At 60.8% G+C, this 14,404-nt stretch overlaps 1 protein-coding gene across 11 annotated transcripts in view; it reads right to left on the bottom strand.

Moving 5' to 3' along the window:
- The window catches only part of ELN (elastin), a 31,016-nt gene extending 17,002 nt beyond the window's left edge, over nt 1–14,014 (bottom strand). For 3 of the 11 annotated variants that reach the window (XM_073884161.1, XM_073884166.1, XM_073884163.1), the window contains exons 1-11: nt 13,840–14,004; nt 7,923–7,973; nt 6,799–6,828; nt 6,072–6,104; nt 3,931–3,960; nt 2,682–2,717; nt 2,236–2,328; nt 1,882–1,959; nt 1,728–1,796; nt 1,029–1,076; nt 123–194 (exon numbers count right to left, since the gene is read on the bottom strand). In XM_073884161.1, the coding sequence (XP_073740262.1) occupies nt 123–194; nt 1,029–1,076; nt 1,728–1,796; nt 1,882–1,959; nt 2,236–2,328; nt 2,682–2,717; nt 3,931–3,960; nt 6,072–6,104; nt 6,799–6,828; nt 7,923–7,973; nt 13,840–13,921 (622 nt within the window). In that variant the 5' untranslated portion in view covers nt 13,922–14,004. Of the gene's footprint in view, nt 1–122; nt 195–1,028; nt 1,077–1,727; nt 1,797–1,881; nt 1,960–2,235; nt 2,329–2,681; nt 2,718–3,930; nt 3,961–6,071; nt 6,105–6,798; nt 6,829–7,922; nt 7,974–13,839 lie in introns of all 11 variants that reach the window. The other 8 variants (XM_073884164.1, XM_073884167.1, XM_073884162.1 and 5 more) reach the window with 7 other exon arrangements.
- Between the last annotated feature and the right edge of the window lie 390 nt (nt 14,015–14,404).

Genomic DNA, 14,404 nt, shown 5'->3' with positions numbered 1-14,404 from the left:
CCACCCGGAGGGTCCTGAGCCCAGAGCCCCCATCCCCACTCCACCCTCCCGGGGGCCACAGGGGCCTGGATGAGGGTGGCGATTCCTTCCCTCTTTGGGCTCCCAGCCCACTGGCCGCATACCTGGGGTCTTGGCCTTGACTCCGGTTCCGGTGGGAACCCCAGGGAGCACCCCTACACCCGGGAACCGAGCTCCTGGCGGGCCGAGGGGGAGCTGGCCGTGAGGTGTGGGAAGGCAGACCACCCACACCCCTCCGGGGGTCCCAGCGTTGACCTTCTGTACTGACTATCGGCCCCAGGCACGGCTCCCGGGCCGGCAGGGGGGGCCTGTGTGGCCATGATTCTCTTTCCCCGCCTGACCCAAGGTCAGAAGACCTGAGTGTTAATTCCATTTCCTAGCCACTCGAGCCTGTGGCTCAGTCGGCCTCCTCTCTAAACTGGAGTTAATTTGCAGCCACCCTGACTGCTGTCCCCAGACAAGGCAGAGCATCTGGTACTTGCCCCACTCCTGTCTCCACTGGGGCTGGGCTACCTCAGCCAGAGGGAGAGTGGGGAGGGACACTCTGTCAGCAAATCCCTCAGAGCGGGCTGAATCTGGGCTTTTGGGGGAATTCAGGAGGTCACATGCTGGGCGGGGTGGCCAGGCCAGGCCCTGGCAGGAAAAGGAGGGCAAGAGGGCAGCTCGGAGGGGGGTCTCCTGCAGGGCGGAGGTGCCGGGCGGGCCCCCTGGTGACTCAGAGCTTTGGGGAAAGAGCTGGCCACACTGGCACTTGCTGTGTCCCTGGGGGGGCCTCCTTGGGCTGTGACGATGGTCTGGGTTTGGGCCTAGGGTCAGCGCTTGGGGCACGCCGTGAAGCTGACTAGGCTCTTGCGGGGAAAATGACCGGGGCCTTCTGTCTGTTGGCCTGAGCTTTGATGCTCAGGGGGCCAGGGCTGGACAGGGCCCAGCTGGGGACGTCACGGGCCACCAGGGAGGCTGCCGGGGGCTGCTCTCCTTGCCTAGGGTTCCCTCCTTCTCCTGGCCCTCACCTGTGCCTGGGAGCACTCCACCTGGGTATACACCGGGCAGCCCCACACCTGTGGCGGAGAGAAGAGCTTTGAGCCATGAGCCGTAGCCCAGCCTTTAGGAGACCCTCCCGGGGCCCTTCTCTCTGGAGCGGCCCTGGGCTCCCGGACCAGCCACCCGGGGCCCGGAGGATGTCGCCAGAGACCCAAGCGCGGTGGCCACAGCTCTCCCACGAGTTTCGGAAGTCATCTGCCAACCCTTCTGTGTGTGGATTTGTCTTGTCTCCCGGAGCCTGTTTACATGGCTGGCTCAGCCCACCTCTGGGCTAACAGCTTCCAGATGTTCCCTCCCTGCTGTGCGGACTCAGGCAGCCTTTTGTTCAACCTGAAGTCACTTCCTCAAGGGCTTGGGTGCAGAGTGCAAAGCACCAGATGGGGAGTCAGTGCGCCCCGGGGCTCAGGCCAGCTCTGCCATGACTGCCTGTCCCTCCCGAGCCCCCTGTGCCCCATCTGCCCCTTGAGTGCTTGCCAGAGAGCCGGTCTCTGAGGTCCCTTTCTGCTCCCAGATCTGGAAGAAGGGCCCAGAAGGTAGGCCGGGGCCCCTCTCCGGCATCTCTGCCATGTTACATGAGTGGGGCCAGGCCTCTGGTGTGGGGGGCTGGGGGGCCTCTCCCCACCCCGTCCCCCCCCCCCCCCCCCCCCCCCCGGGGACTGCACACTGACCGGGCACCTTCCCGGGCTTCGCTCCGGCTCCGACTCCGACTCCGGCTCCGGCCTGAGGCACCACCGCGCCTGGTGTGGGATGGGGCCCGCATCAGAGTGGGTTCTGCCCGGGCCTGCGGCCTTCCCCTGGGCAGCCCAGCTCTACCCACCGTACCTGTAGACACTCCCAAGCCGCCGACACCACCAAGGCCGCCGACGCCACCAAGGCCGCCGACACCGCCAAGCCCAGCCCCTACAGAGCCGGGAGTGGGAGAGGCCAGGGGTCACACAAGGAACGGTGGGAGGCAGGAGGGCCCTGGGCGGTCAGGGTTGAAGGCCCCGCGTTAAGGTCTGGCCCCGCTGCCACCTCGCTTTGAGACTTGGGCACGGCTGGCAGCCTCCCCGAGTCCCGGTGGATTGGGGATGAGAATTCTGCCCGCCCGCCCACCTCCCGGGAAAGGGTCTTTGCAAAGTCGTGAGCTCACAGAGGCCAGAGGGCTTACGGCATGTCCCCAAGGGTAACACTCACCAGCCTTGGCAGCTTTATAGGCCGCGGCAGCACCCGCCGCTCCACCGGGCACCAGAGCCCCTGGGTAGGTGCCTGCTGGAAAGGCCCCGAGCCCTGCCCAGGGGAGGACCCAGTGAGGCTCTGAGCCCCAGCCCATGGGGCCCTGTCCCTCCTGGGAGGCGCATTTGAGGTGGCTTCCATGCCAAGCAGTGAGCCCTGCTCCCAGTACCAGGTTTGGCACTGGAGAGCAATAAATTGGCCCCTGGGGCTTCTCTCCAGCTCTCACGCTGGATCCAGCCGTTACCTGCCCGGGCCCTGGGCAACTGCTACAACATCACCCCCATGCAAGCACCCAGGACATGCCTGGCCTGCCATCCCTGTACCCCAGCTGCCCTCCCCACCGAACAGACACCCTGGGCTTGGTTCTGGTCCCCCGATGGGCAGGTTGCCTGGATGTGAACACTAACCTGCCCCAGGGCCACCGCCTGCGAGCCCACCAGCACCTGCAGGGAGAAGGGGACAGAGCCAGGTGAGGAGAGAAGCTGGTGTGCGGGTGTCATTCCTGGGCCCAGGGTGGGAAGGGTCTCGTGGAGGGTGATCAGGAACCGGGTAGGGCCGTGTGCAGGACTCAGGCCCCTAAGCTGAACTCCAGCAGTTGGTACTTAGGGGCCGATCCTGATAAGACTGTGACCAGCAACTAGGTGCCATGTAGGCATTATAGCACTGACCTCCCCCATAACACCCCTAGGCCAGGCCTTGCTTCTGCTAGGCCTGTCAGCTAAAGGGGGGCCCAGCAGGGCTTTCTGTGCCAGGCCCTGCTCTGTTCTTTCCATCAGCATCCACCCCAGGCCTGTGTTGCTTCCTTGCTGGGGTCCCCTGGCTCAGCCCTCTCCTCCTCCCCTATATCTGGAGCCCCTTCCATCGCCCACCATTTGTCTGTCTGTCCATGCAGCCTGCCCTGCAGTCCAGGCATCCTGCCTTGCAGACAGATGCTAAAATGTTTATGAGAAGCCAAATGGGTCCCTTTGGCTCTCTCCTTCCCACATCTGGGCCCAATTGCTCCTTCTCCCCCTCCAGGAGACATTCCACGGCTTTGGCCAGGACCGATGGGCAATCAGGTTGGAGTTCACAACCGAGCCAGGTTTGTTTCCAATTCTGTGAGAATCTTTCCTGCAAGCTCCAGTCGTGGCTGCCGGGGTCCCGAGCCCAGGGGCAGGCCTCTCTGGAGACAGACCCCAGATGCAGGGGACTGCTGAGCCCCAGAGGGTCTACCCGGCTTTCCCTGGGTGTGGTCCCCCTTCCTACCCCATCTCCTCCTTGTCTGAGCTGACCACGTCTGAAACTCAGTGGGCCCCTCTGCAAGGTGGGTCTCTAACTCCGGCCCCTCTTCCTTCTAGGCAGGTGCAGTATGCGTCCAGCCAGGCCTGGGGGTGTGCTGGGTGCATTTCCTTAGCACCTCAGGCCCTGCCCCTCCCCAGTTCTGTCAGGGGCTTCTCTCAAGCCAAGCCCATTTCCTGAGCTCCAAGAGGGCAGGGAACAAGCTCAGGCCTTTCCTGACCACGGAAGGGCTGGGAAGAGAAAGCTGGGGCTGGTGGGTGGGCAGGCCACCCTTCTGCTCTGCCCTTTTCCCATGCTCCCCCACCAGCTGTCTGATCCTAGGGCCACCTCCAGCATGACCAGTCCCACCCCTGCTCGCCCTCCTCCCTGGGGACTCACCTGCCCCGAACGCCCCCAGGAGTCCAGCCCCTGGAAAGGAGGAGAGAGGTGAGGAGCTGCCCATAGCTGGAAGCCCAGGGGCCCGGCCAGCTTAACCTTCTGTCTTCCCAGAGTCACAGAGCCCTGGATCCAAACCCTGCTGCCCCTAGCTACTCTGTGTATGAGGGGAGCAAGTCACTTCACCACTCAGAGACTCAGTATCCCCACCTACAGAATGGCCAGCACGTCCCCGACCTTCCCGGGACCAGTGGGCTGGTGAGTAGAAAGCACTAGTATGTGCCACCTGCCAGGGCACCCAGTGGGTGTCCCCCCAGCTCCTTCCTGTTCTCCCTGGCCGGCGGCTGGCCTCCAGCTGGTGCTGGGGGGTGTGGGTGGTGCTGGCTCCCCGCTGCCTGGGCCCCCACTGAGAGTTCGGGCAGGCCCAGCCCGCCGAGGCCCCCATGGAGTGGCTGCCAGGCCACCCACCCTCTACTTTGTCAAGGGATTAATTGTTCCCAAGCCTGACACGCGCCGCCTGTGCCCCGTTCCGTCCTGCCTGGGCAGGCCCGGACGTCCCCGCGGCCAGGCTGTGTAGATCTGCTCCGGGGTGGGAGTGGGGGGGTACTGTGACCCTTTGTGGCCCAGGGTGCTGAGGCTGAAAGGGGGTGACCTCAGGCCCTTGCCGTCAGAAGGGGATGTCCTGACTTCCCTTTTTGGTCTACTCCTTCACCCCAAGCCCGAAGTTCTTTCAGATGTCTGCACTAAGTCTTGCACTCATTAACGCCTCGCTTAGCTCCCATCCCCTGTGGACCTCTGTGGGCAGCCATCTTGGTCTCCCCGCTGGTGCTTTATCACCATTGCCCCGGGTCCCCTACTGCCGGTGGGGTCCACTCATCCCCCCTAGCTTTGCGGTCATGACCCCCACGAAACAAAGTCCTCAGTGGGCTTTCCCGGCTAAGCAGAGTCCGACTTCCGCGCCTTCGACTCCTCCCTGCCCTCGGGGACCCTGTGAGGACAGCTCGCCCCTCCGGGAAGACTAGGATGCAGCTTTTGGCAGGATCAGCAGCGAAGCCCAAAGGCTCCCAGCCTCGCAGACCCCCCACAGACCCCAGGAAAGCGCTTGCCCGGGGCTCCTGCTCTCTCGCCTCTCTCCTTCTCGCCCGGCCCGGCCCAGGAGTTTCACAACCCAGACGGGCTTGCAGGAAAGCGGGGATCTTGGTCTTGTAGATTCATTTGCACTTGGATCATCGAACGCTGGGATTTCGTAAGAGCCATTGGACATCCAAACTGTCCTGGAGCCTCTGGTTTCAGAGCCGGGGAGACGCGGAGCAGGGGGTGGGGTGGGGGGGGTGCCAAGGTCACATGTGGAGCATCTCACGCCGATGGGGCCATAAATCTGGACCATTTCCTTCACCTGCTCCTTATCCACCAGTGTTTCCCGGAGGGACCCGCCCTCCCCCTTTCCTGGGGGTGTGGTTTTTGGAGCTGACAGTGGACCTCAGTGGCAGATCTGGGCCCCATGGGCAGAAGCCTGGACAGATCTAGCCAGATCTTCTTACTGGAAACCTCCAAGGTCTAGACACAGCTGGAAGGGGCCTGGTCAGGAGGGGAGCTCATCTGGGCCCAGGGTCAGGGTTCGGGCTGGGGTTAAGTCCAGGCCTCGGTCTTGGGTCAGGGTTCAGCCCGGGGTCAGGATAAAGGCTCCAATTGTCATTGAGGTCAGAGATGTCTAGGGTCTTGGCCTAGAGGCTGGAGAAACTTGGTTTGGGATCAGGGGACCATCCAGGTGGAGTCTGGAGCCCACCATCTGAGTCTGAGCACCAGAGTGACATTCATAGGCTTGGTGGCCACCAGAACATCGGTCCCTGCCTTCCACCACCACCGCCCCCAGCATCGGGGCTGTTTCTGAGACCCTGTGTCAAGGGGCCGCTCCAGGCAGCTGGGCACACGGGTATTTGCAGGGTAGACACCAGACCTTCCTCACCCAGGGAAGACATCAAGCTGACTCCAGCCTACGGTTCTTGGAGTCCTGGGGCTTGGCCCCAGCCTGCTTATAGCTGTTGCTCACCACCTCCCTCCCTCCTCCGGCCTGTTGCCTCCCTCCCTGGGTTCATAACTCTGTGGGCCCTGCCCTCCCCTGCCCCTGGGGCCTCAGGTCTTACCTGGCTTGGGCGGTTTGCCTCCAGGTCCCAGAGCTGCAGAGGGAAGAGGTGGGAGTGAATGAGGAGCCCCAGGCCACGATTTTTCTACTATTTATCTCCCTGGGGCAGTGGGAGGGGGCGTGTCTCACTCCCCAGGTCCTAGAAGGGCTGATGGGGATGGTCCTCCCCTTTGGACAGGGAGCCACTGGGAGCCCAGTGTCTGGATGTGTGGGTGGGAAGCCTAGCTCCAGCCCTGATTTATGGTTTCTACTCTCCCAGCTTCAGTTTCTCAGCCCCAGAAGGGAAAACGATACCCACTCAGCATGCCTTGCAGGGGTGTTGTGGAGGATCAAAAGCCACGGGAGGGCGCCTGGGTGGCTCAGTTGGTTAAGCGACTGCCTTTGGCTCAGGTCATGAGCCCGGAGTCCCCGAATCGAGTCCCGCATCGGGCTCCCTGCTCGGCAGGGAGTCTGCTTCTCCCTCTGACCCTCCCCCCTCTCATGTGCTCTCTCTCTCTCACTCTCTCAAATAAAAAAATAAAATTAAAAAAAAAAAGCCACGGGAAAGGAGGCAGGGGAGGGACTTGGGAGGCCAGCGGGTTCCAACAAGTCTCTCCCAACTGGACGCCCTGTCTGTAAACTGAGGGATGCCTAGGCCTTCTGGGGGTTCTGAGGCCTGGGGACCTGGGTGGACCAGAGTGACAGCCAGACCCCATCTGTGAGGGACCAAGTTTGGTTTCTGAGCTCACCTCCTCCTCCCAGACCTCCGAGACCAGCACCTGTGTTGAGAGAGAGAGAGAGAGAGAGAGACAGAACCATCAATGTCTCTGCCAGAAAGCTGCCCATGGACCCACGGTCAAGTCCCTCACTGCCTAGCTGCATGACCTTCGGTGAACCTTAAACTCTGTGAGCCTCATTTTCCCCATTGGGCCAACAGGCCAGTGCCACTTTGCGTCTGGGAGTGTGTCGGCAGCTGCCCTTCATTTCATATCGGGCCTGAACCCTCAAATGCTTTTTTCTTTCTTTTTTCTTACTAGATCATCGGGTTATTATAAAAGGATATAACTCAGGAATGGCCAGAGGGAAGAGGCATGGGGGTGGGGGTGGGGGCAAGGTTTGGGAAAAGGGGCAAGGGCTTCCACGCCCTCTCCGGGCGCCTCTTCCTGCACATTCAGGTGTCCACCTCTCTGGAAACGCCTTTCCAATACTTTCTAAGTATTGAAAGTGCTACGTTTGATTTTTCAATCTGCTTTAAAGCATGATGCTTTTTTTTTTCATATTAAAAGAAAACGTGCCCTCCCCCCATGCCAGAGCTGCAACATTCTGCCCTTTATCTTTCGGGGGTGTTCCCAGTCTCTAGCTGCACGTGGTCGTTGCTTTTACATTGTTAGCACCCGGAAAAGCACTCTGCTGTCCGGTTGGGCAGGTAGCGCACTCCTCTTTTTCAGTAGCTGTGTATTATGTCAGAGTCGACTCAATCACACCCTCCAGTCAGGTAGGCTTTTTGTTTTATGTCTTTGCAAATAACCCCCCAATAAACTTTGTTCAGGATCTCTCTTTTTCTCTACGTTTCAATTATTTTCTTTGAATGGATTCCCAAGAGTGGGGTTCATGGTTTGAGAGGCAGGGGGGCCTGATGGCACCCACTTCTGTACAGCCTAGCAAACAAACGTTGTCTTTCATCTTTCAGAAAATGCACGCTCTGGGTACTTGTAAAAGTGTCACGCAAACTGCCTTCAAGTAGGAGTGGCTCGCGGGTCGGCTGTGGGAGGCGCGCCAATGTTCTTCCAGTCTGCGTTGTCACGGGGTGCATCTCTTACGAACTGATCACGCTCTGCCTTACCTGGGTGTGTGGAAGTTTCGTGTACGTTACCTGGGTAATAGACGCCTCCGGGAACTCCACCAGGAACAGCCCCCGGGACCCCTGGAAGTAAGTAAGTAGAGTCCTCCATCAGCCAGAACTAATAAAAGGGTGGTGACCATAATAATGGCGCTATGAGGTTGGAAGGGCAGAGATGACTATCTTCGTTTTAACAGACGTGAAATCGGGCTCAGAGAGGTTAAGACGGGTGCCCAGGGACACACAGCTGGAAAGAGATGGAGTCTGGATTCAAACCCAGGCCACCCCTCTGAGCAGGATGGTTGGCACGGTGTTCCCTGCTCCTCTCCCCATGGAGAGGGCCCGGCGTGGGGCTGCGGCCGGGTCCCTTCCACTGGGCAGCCGATGCTACCCAGCCCTGGGCAGCATGAGCAGGGGCTGGAGTTGTGGGCGGGCCGGCAGGCTGGGCTGTGACTGCGAGCAGTAAGGGAGTGTGACCGTTGCCAGCACTAAGCCAGCCATCCCCACACTGATATGATGGCGTGAGGTCAGCGTCCTCAGCCGCCGGGCAGCCACGGTTGGGTGGGGTTCTGGCCGTCTGACACAGGGCTGTCTTAGGAGGTGCCGGGGCCCAGAGGGGGACACCATGAATGAGCAAAGTGAATAGTTTCCTAAGGAAAAGCTAATTCACTGGCCAGGCCAGGGGCTGTCTGCCCGGCCAAGATCACAAGTTCATTCCCCATGGACCCGCGAAGCTCTCCCTGGGAAACGCCGTGCTGCCGGGCCCCACACCAGGCCTGCGCGTGGTCATGGCAACAGACGATCCCGGGGCGACCCAGGCCCTGACTCCGCCTCCACGGAGCAGCCCCAGCCTTGATGAGTGGACTTGCCAGGGCTCTGGCCAGGGCCCCGGGACCACCCCACTGACAGGGGCGCGGGTGGGGTTGGGGGACAGGGTCAGGCAGCTCTGCGGTGTGTCTGGAGGCCTCACGGCAGATGTCTGGCCACTGTGGCCCCGTCAGCCTCAGCAACAGCCCAGCGGGGTGGGGAATGCCAAGCTGTCACAGCCACCCCGTGCCAAAGCCCCGGCGCCACAGCTCCCCAGGGCCTGCAGCCCCCCCACCCAGGGCCTGTCATCCAGACCTGGAGTTTGCAAGCAATCAGGTCAGAACCTCGGGGACGCAGAGTGGTGGCCCCAGGAGGTTGGGGCTTGGGCCCTGTCATCGGCTGCCAAGCACGCACACAGCCTGCCTTGGGTTTTTGATGCCTCCCTTGGCCCCGGCCTCCAGCTCTGAGCACTGTCTCTTCTGTGCCTTTCCCCGTTGTAGTCTGGGTTTTTCTCTGCTTCGGCTCTTATGCTCCTCCCCTTTCTTTCCCTCCCGACAGTACCCTCTCCCCACCTCTCTGCTCTCTGGCTTCGGGGCAGGCTGCTCAGGACAGACCCGTCTGGCCTCTAATCCTGGCCGTGCCACTTCTTAGCATCTGCATGACCTTGGGCAAGTCACTTAGCCCCTCTGAGCCCCAGTTTCCTTGTAAGCAATGTGGGACTGATAACCTCTGCCTTGCAAGGCTGTTGCAAACTGTCAAAAGGTCCTGCCCTGACTCTAGCATCCAGTGATTGCTCAAAAAAAAAAAAAAAAAGGTGACTCCATCTACACTTTGCTGCGCAGTGCGTGGCCTGGGGCCAGGTACCCAGTGGACAGTCAATAAACCACAGGGGAATGAGGTTGAAAGGAGACAAGGATGTTGCCTGTGAGTCTGGGTCCAAACTGTTCCATCCCCAACAAGCCTGAGGGGCTCCCCACCTCGGGCACAGCTGAACCCCTACTTCCTGTCGAGGTTCTGCTCCCCTGCACCTCATCTGGGGTTCTGCCTGCTCCCTCCCCAGCACCTGCCCATCTCTCTGCAGCCCTCCTGGCCTGCCCCGGCTGTCCTCACACCCACCCCATGATTCAGATCCCAACAGCGATTGCCAAACTCCGTGCCTGAGCCATGATGGCCTGGGGAGCTAGAGATTTTGATCCCCGTTTTGCACTGAGCGAAGGGAGAAGGATCGGGGGTGCGAAGGATCCCGGCCCTGCCTCCTCTCGCCAAGTGCAGGAGAGGTGAGAACAGATTAAGACAGTAGTCGGTCAAGGGCCTTCAGAAAGGCAGATTTCACGCTCCAGTGGGTCGTCTTCCTCCTCACCTCCTTGGCCGGAGCCGTGCCTCCTGCCAGGAGCGCCTCTCTGCTACCCAAGCCCTGCCCTTCCTCCAAGACTGAGCTCAAATTCTCCCTCTCCTGCCTTCTCTGAGCCTGTGGTTCTCACTGCTCAGCTGGTCCAAAGGAGTTGGCTGGGAGCATGCTTGTCTTGTTTTATGTGGGTTTGGCTTGTTTTGCGGGCTAGCCCAGGGTGGAACTTGTCTCTTGCCTCTTAGAATCCTGATCCCAGACTCTCAGAGATCATAACAGTCTTCTGGCGTGGGCAGAAACTCCTTCCGCAAACATCCCCCTGTGCTCTGGCTTGCATGCCTCCGGTGACGGGAAAGTCACCCCCTCCCGATGCTGTCAGCTCTACCTCTTTCTGCTGGGATAGAATCTGCCCTCCCATCTCCCCAGTTCCGCCTCACAGAGCCCCAGAGCCCCAGGCTCATCTCTCATCCACAGACGACCTCTCAGGCATTGCCCTTTCTTTCAAGGTCTAACTCAAATGTCGCTTCTGCTATGAAGCCTTCCTGGATTTCCCGGGACCCTTCCGGGCCCTCCCCCCCGCCCCAGCCGGGGCCCCCAGTCCAATCTGCTTCCTCCGTCACTCCTGCGTGCTCCACCCAGCAGACAAAACATGGCGTGAGTAGCAAGACGGAAAGTTAAACCTTAAAAATGTGCACTAATTATAAGAGTCAATCGGTCCAAGTAAACACATTCTGAATAAGAAGATGAATCGTTTCAGGAATTCACATTCCCACAGTCCCCTTATTTGATGTGACTTTGGCAGATGTTACACGGCGGGAGCCTCCCCCTGGGCCTAGGAGATAAGTAGGGCAGAGATGTTTCTCCTCATTTGATGGCCAGTGAGACGGGGCGCCTGGCCCAGGACCCACAGCTGACCCCAGTCACACGCAGGGCCTTCTGCCTGGGCCCTGGGCTTCAGGTTCAAAGACATGGAGAAGGCTGTTGGGGAACGAGCATTGGGCCAGCAGGCCTTGGCAAGGGGCTTTGCCAAGCCCCAGTCCAGGGGGTTGGCAGGGGAGCAGATAAGACCTCACGAAGCTGTTTATTGTTTGCCTGGAGAAAGGCTGCCAAGGGCTTTTCAAAAACAATCTGTCCTCTAGTGGGTGACTCTGTCCCCTCCCTCCCCTGGGCACGTCTGCCCTCCTGCCTCGGCCTCAGCAAAAGCAGAGAGCGGGATTAGCCCTTCAACCACAGGTCCTCCGCCCTGGAGGCTCATCGGAGTGACCCAGGCGGCATTTACAAAACCTCCACAATCCAGTTCCCTCCTCAGACCAAAGAAAGCAGGAATTCTTGGGTGGGACCCTGGTATCAGAGCTGTTTCAAGTTCCCGGGTTAACTCCAATATGCAGCCAGGGTTGACAATCCCTGTTCCAAATCATCCTTAGTTCCGGAATCAGGAAAAGAACAGGCTGATAATATTTCTGGGGCACGGGGGACGGAATTCTACCCGATTTAATTGTTTTTTGTCTCTCTTTTTAAATGGCGTGGGGGTTTGGGGCGGCTGGTCCTCAAAGCTACTTTGGACCCATCCTAAATGGGTTTAGACAACCCTTTCCATCACAGTCTTCCTAGGAAGCCCCCTCCACTGGCAATATAGTTCTTTGGAGCTGGGGAACCCATGGGGGTGATGTCCTCTTGGTGGAGGGCGGGGTGGGGGGGCAGAAGCTGGGCTCCCCAGGAGAGCTGGGGGGGGTGGCTCTGTGTGTGTAGGCATACGACCCCCCCCCCCCCCCCCCCCCCCCCCCCCGACCTCTCTCGGAGGCTCTGGGCAAAAACCCGAACAGATGTCATGGATTCACACAGCCCTTACTAGGACCCGGTTGCTCTACCACCTGGGACCCAGCTGAGATTTATGTTTGCAAAAGAAGAACAAGGGCAGTTGAGGGCTCGCAGTGTCACCGAGAGCACAAGGAGAGGGTATCTTCTGCTCGAGGGTGTGCCCACTCTGGAGGACTCATCCCCGGGTGTGCTCCTCCCCAGAGGTAGCCTGGTACCCAGCCCCCCACCCCTCATCCTTTGGCAGAGAACTGGCTGGCTGGTGCTCACCCACCCTGAGGCTGCCTTAGCCTGTCTCAGCCTCCATTTCCCTATTTGCAAAAGAGGATAATGTTCTCAACTCTTAGGGTTTTTGAGGGGGTTAATTGCCATGCTCCGGGTAGAAGCGCTGTCTGGGGAGGCAGGTGCTCAGGGGCCGCTCCTGGGGGAGCGGGGAGGAGGTTCAGGAGGGCCCAGAGCTGCTGCTCTGGGGGTGGGTGTGTGCTGGGGTGGCCCGTCCTGGGGGATTTGTCTCGCTCCCCCTGCTGGGCCCCACCTGATGGTGCACCAGTCCCCCTGCCCCTCCTCCAGGTCCAGGAGCTGACCTCCGTTCAGGAACCCTCAGCTCCCAGCAGCCCTGCCCAGCTAGTCAGTCACATGGAAACCGTTACTGCTGCCCAGCCCCGTACTCCAGCCCTCCGGCCTGGCCCTGCTCCCACCCGGTCCCCCCCCACACACTGGCCCCCCACTGAAGGTCTGGTTCTTACGGCAAGGGGGACGCCCCCAGAAAGCTGACCCCCACCCAGGCTACCCCACCAGATGGCTCAAGTATCTGCACTCCTCTCTTCCCATAGCCAGGGGCACCTTTCGGGGGCCCCGGGGAGGCCACTCCCAGGGGCCTTTGAGGTACGTAGCAGCCCCACGGGGGTCACCCTTATGGCCTGTGGCAGAGGACATGCCCAATGGTCCAGGACTGCCCCGAGGTCCACTTTAGCCTCTGGCCCTGGCCACCATCTCTCTGCCAGGAGATTTTACCTTCCCCAGGTTCCCTGATCCTCATTTGTGTTCCATACGGCACACACACGCACACACGCGTGCGCACACACAGTGACAATCCACACTTGGAGCGCATATTTCCCACGTGTACATGCCTGTCAGGTGGCAGACTTTTGCACATGCTCACAGCATTTTCACCTACCTTAAAACTCCCCACCCCAACACACACACACACACACACACACACACCTGCTCAGGGATGAGCCTGTGAACAGACATTCCCCCTCTACTGTTTGACGACACATTTGGGCATACACACATGCCCACCTGTGCAATAGCATGCAACACACTCGTTCAGGTGCGCACGTGCGCGCGCACACACACACACACACACACACACACACACACACACTCACACACATGCTTGGATACCCCAGTCCTCCTCACCACGGACAGACCACAGCAGCGGCTTTCCAACCCACAACCCCGTAAGCCACTTAACCCTGACCTTCCTCAGAGGGGTGTCCTGACTTCCCTGGGGGCCAAGGAACCTGTTGAGGTCACACAGCTCACCGCGGCGGAGCTGGCCTCCAGCCCAGGTCCCCTGCCCCCAGGGCACGTGTGCACACCCGTTGGGTCCACAGGTGTGCAAACTGCTAGTGCCCAACGACTCAGTGGGACCCCACCAGCCCGTCCCCAGCGTGCTCGGGAGCCCCCCACTGGGACAGCACCCGGGACAGAGCAGGGGTCCTCAGCCCTGTCGGGGGTGGCAGAACCTGGACCGGGTCGGGACCATCTTGAGTCTCGGGGGGGCTGTGTGACAGGTTCCTCCTCAGCACGGCCTGGCTCCCGGGAGGGGCAGTTCCAAGGATCCAGTGGCTGAGGGGCTCCCGCCTGGGACCCCCCGGAGCACGGCCGGGTGAAGGGCGCCCTCTGGCCTGTCAGTCCAGCCACCTGGCTGGGAGGCCCTCAGGCTGCGGGCATCCCCGGGAACAGGGTGAGGCCTACCTCCAGGCTGCGAGGGGTGGGCGATACACAGCAGGAGCAGAAGGACTCCGGGCCGCCGGGCTGCAGATCCCAGACCCGCCATCTCGGGGAGAAATGCCCCAGCCGGCTCTCTGCGCCTCGTTTTATCCCCAAAGCGTAATTGCTGCCTCGGCGCGCGGAGAGGGAAGGAGGGAGGGAGAGAGGGCGGGCGGGAGGGCGGGAGAGGGGGGAGGCCGGGGGGAGGGGGCCGCGGGGAGGGGGGCAATTACGAAAGGCCCGGCTCACAAGCCTCCCAGGCTGGGTCTGACTGGACGGGACTGTGGGTTTTTTTCCTTAAAACACACTCACATGTGCTCGCGCGCGCGCGCGCGCACACACACACACACACACACACACACACACACACATACACACACACAGTCCCCCCCATCTCTCTCCCGCTTTCCCTCTGTAGCTGTTCTCTCACTGCTGGCCCTGTTCCCGCCAGAAAGTGCGAGGGGGGCCTCTGCCAGGACAGCCCTCGGGAGAGGAAGCAGGAGGGAGGGCCCTGCAGCCCGGCCAAAAATCTGGCCCCAGCCAAGGCCCG

The sequence above is a fragment of the Callorhinus ursinus genome, unplaced genomic scaffold (genome assembly GCF_003265705.2).
Source record: "Callorhinus ursinus isolate GAN/ISIS: 27379988/994484 unplaced genomic scaffold, GSC_fseal_2.0 scaffold55, whole genome shotgun sequence".
NCBI classification, from domain to species: Eukaryota; Metazoa; Chordata; class Mammalia; order Carnivora; family Otariidae; genus Callorhinus; species Callorhinus ursinus.
The sequence above is the reverse complement of the archived record's forward strand: the minus strand, read 5'-3'. Positions and strand labels throughout refer to the sequence as shown.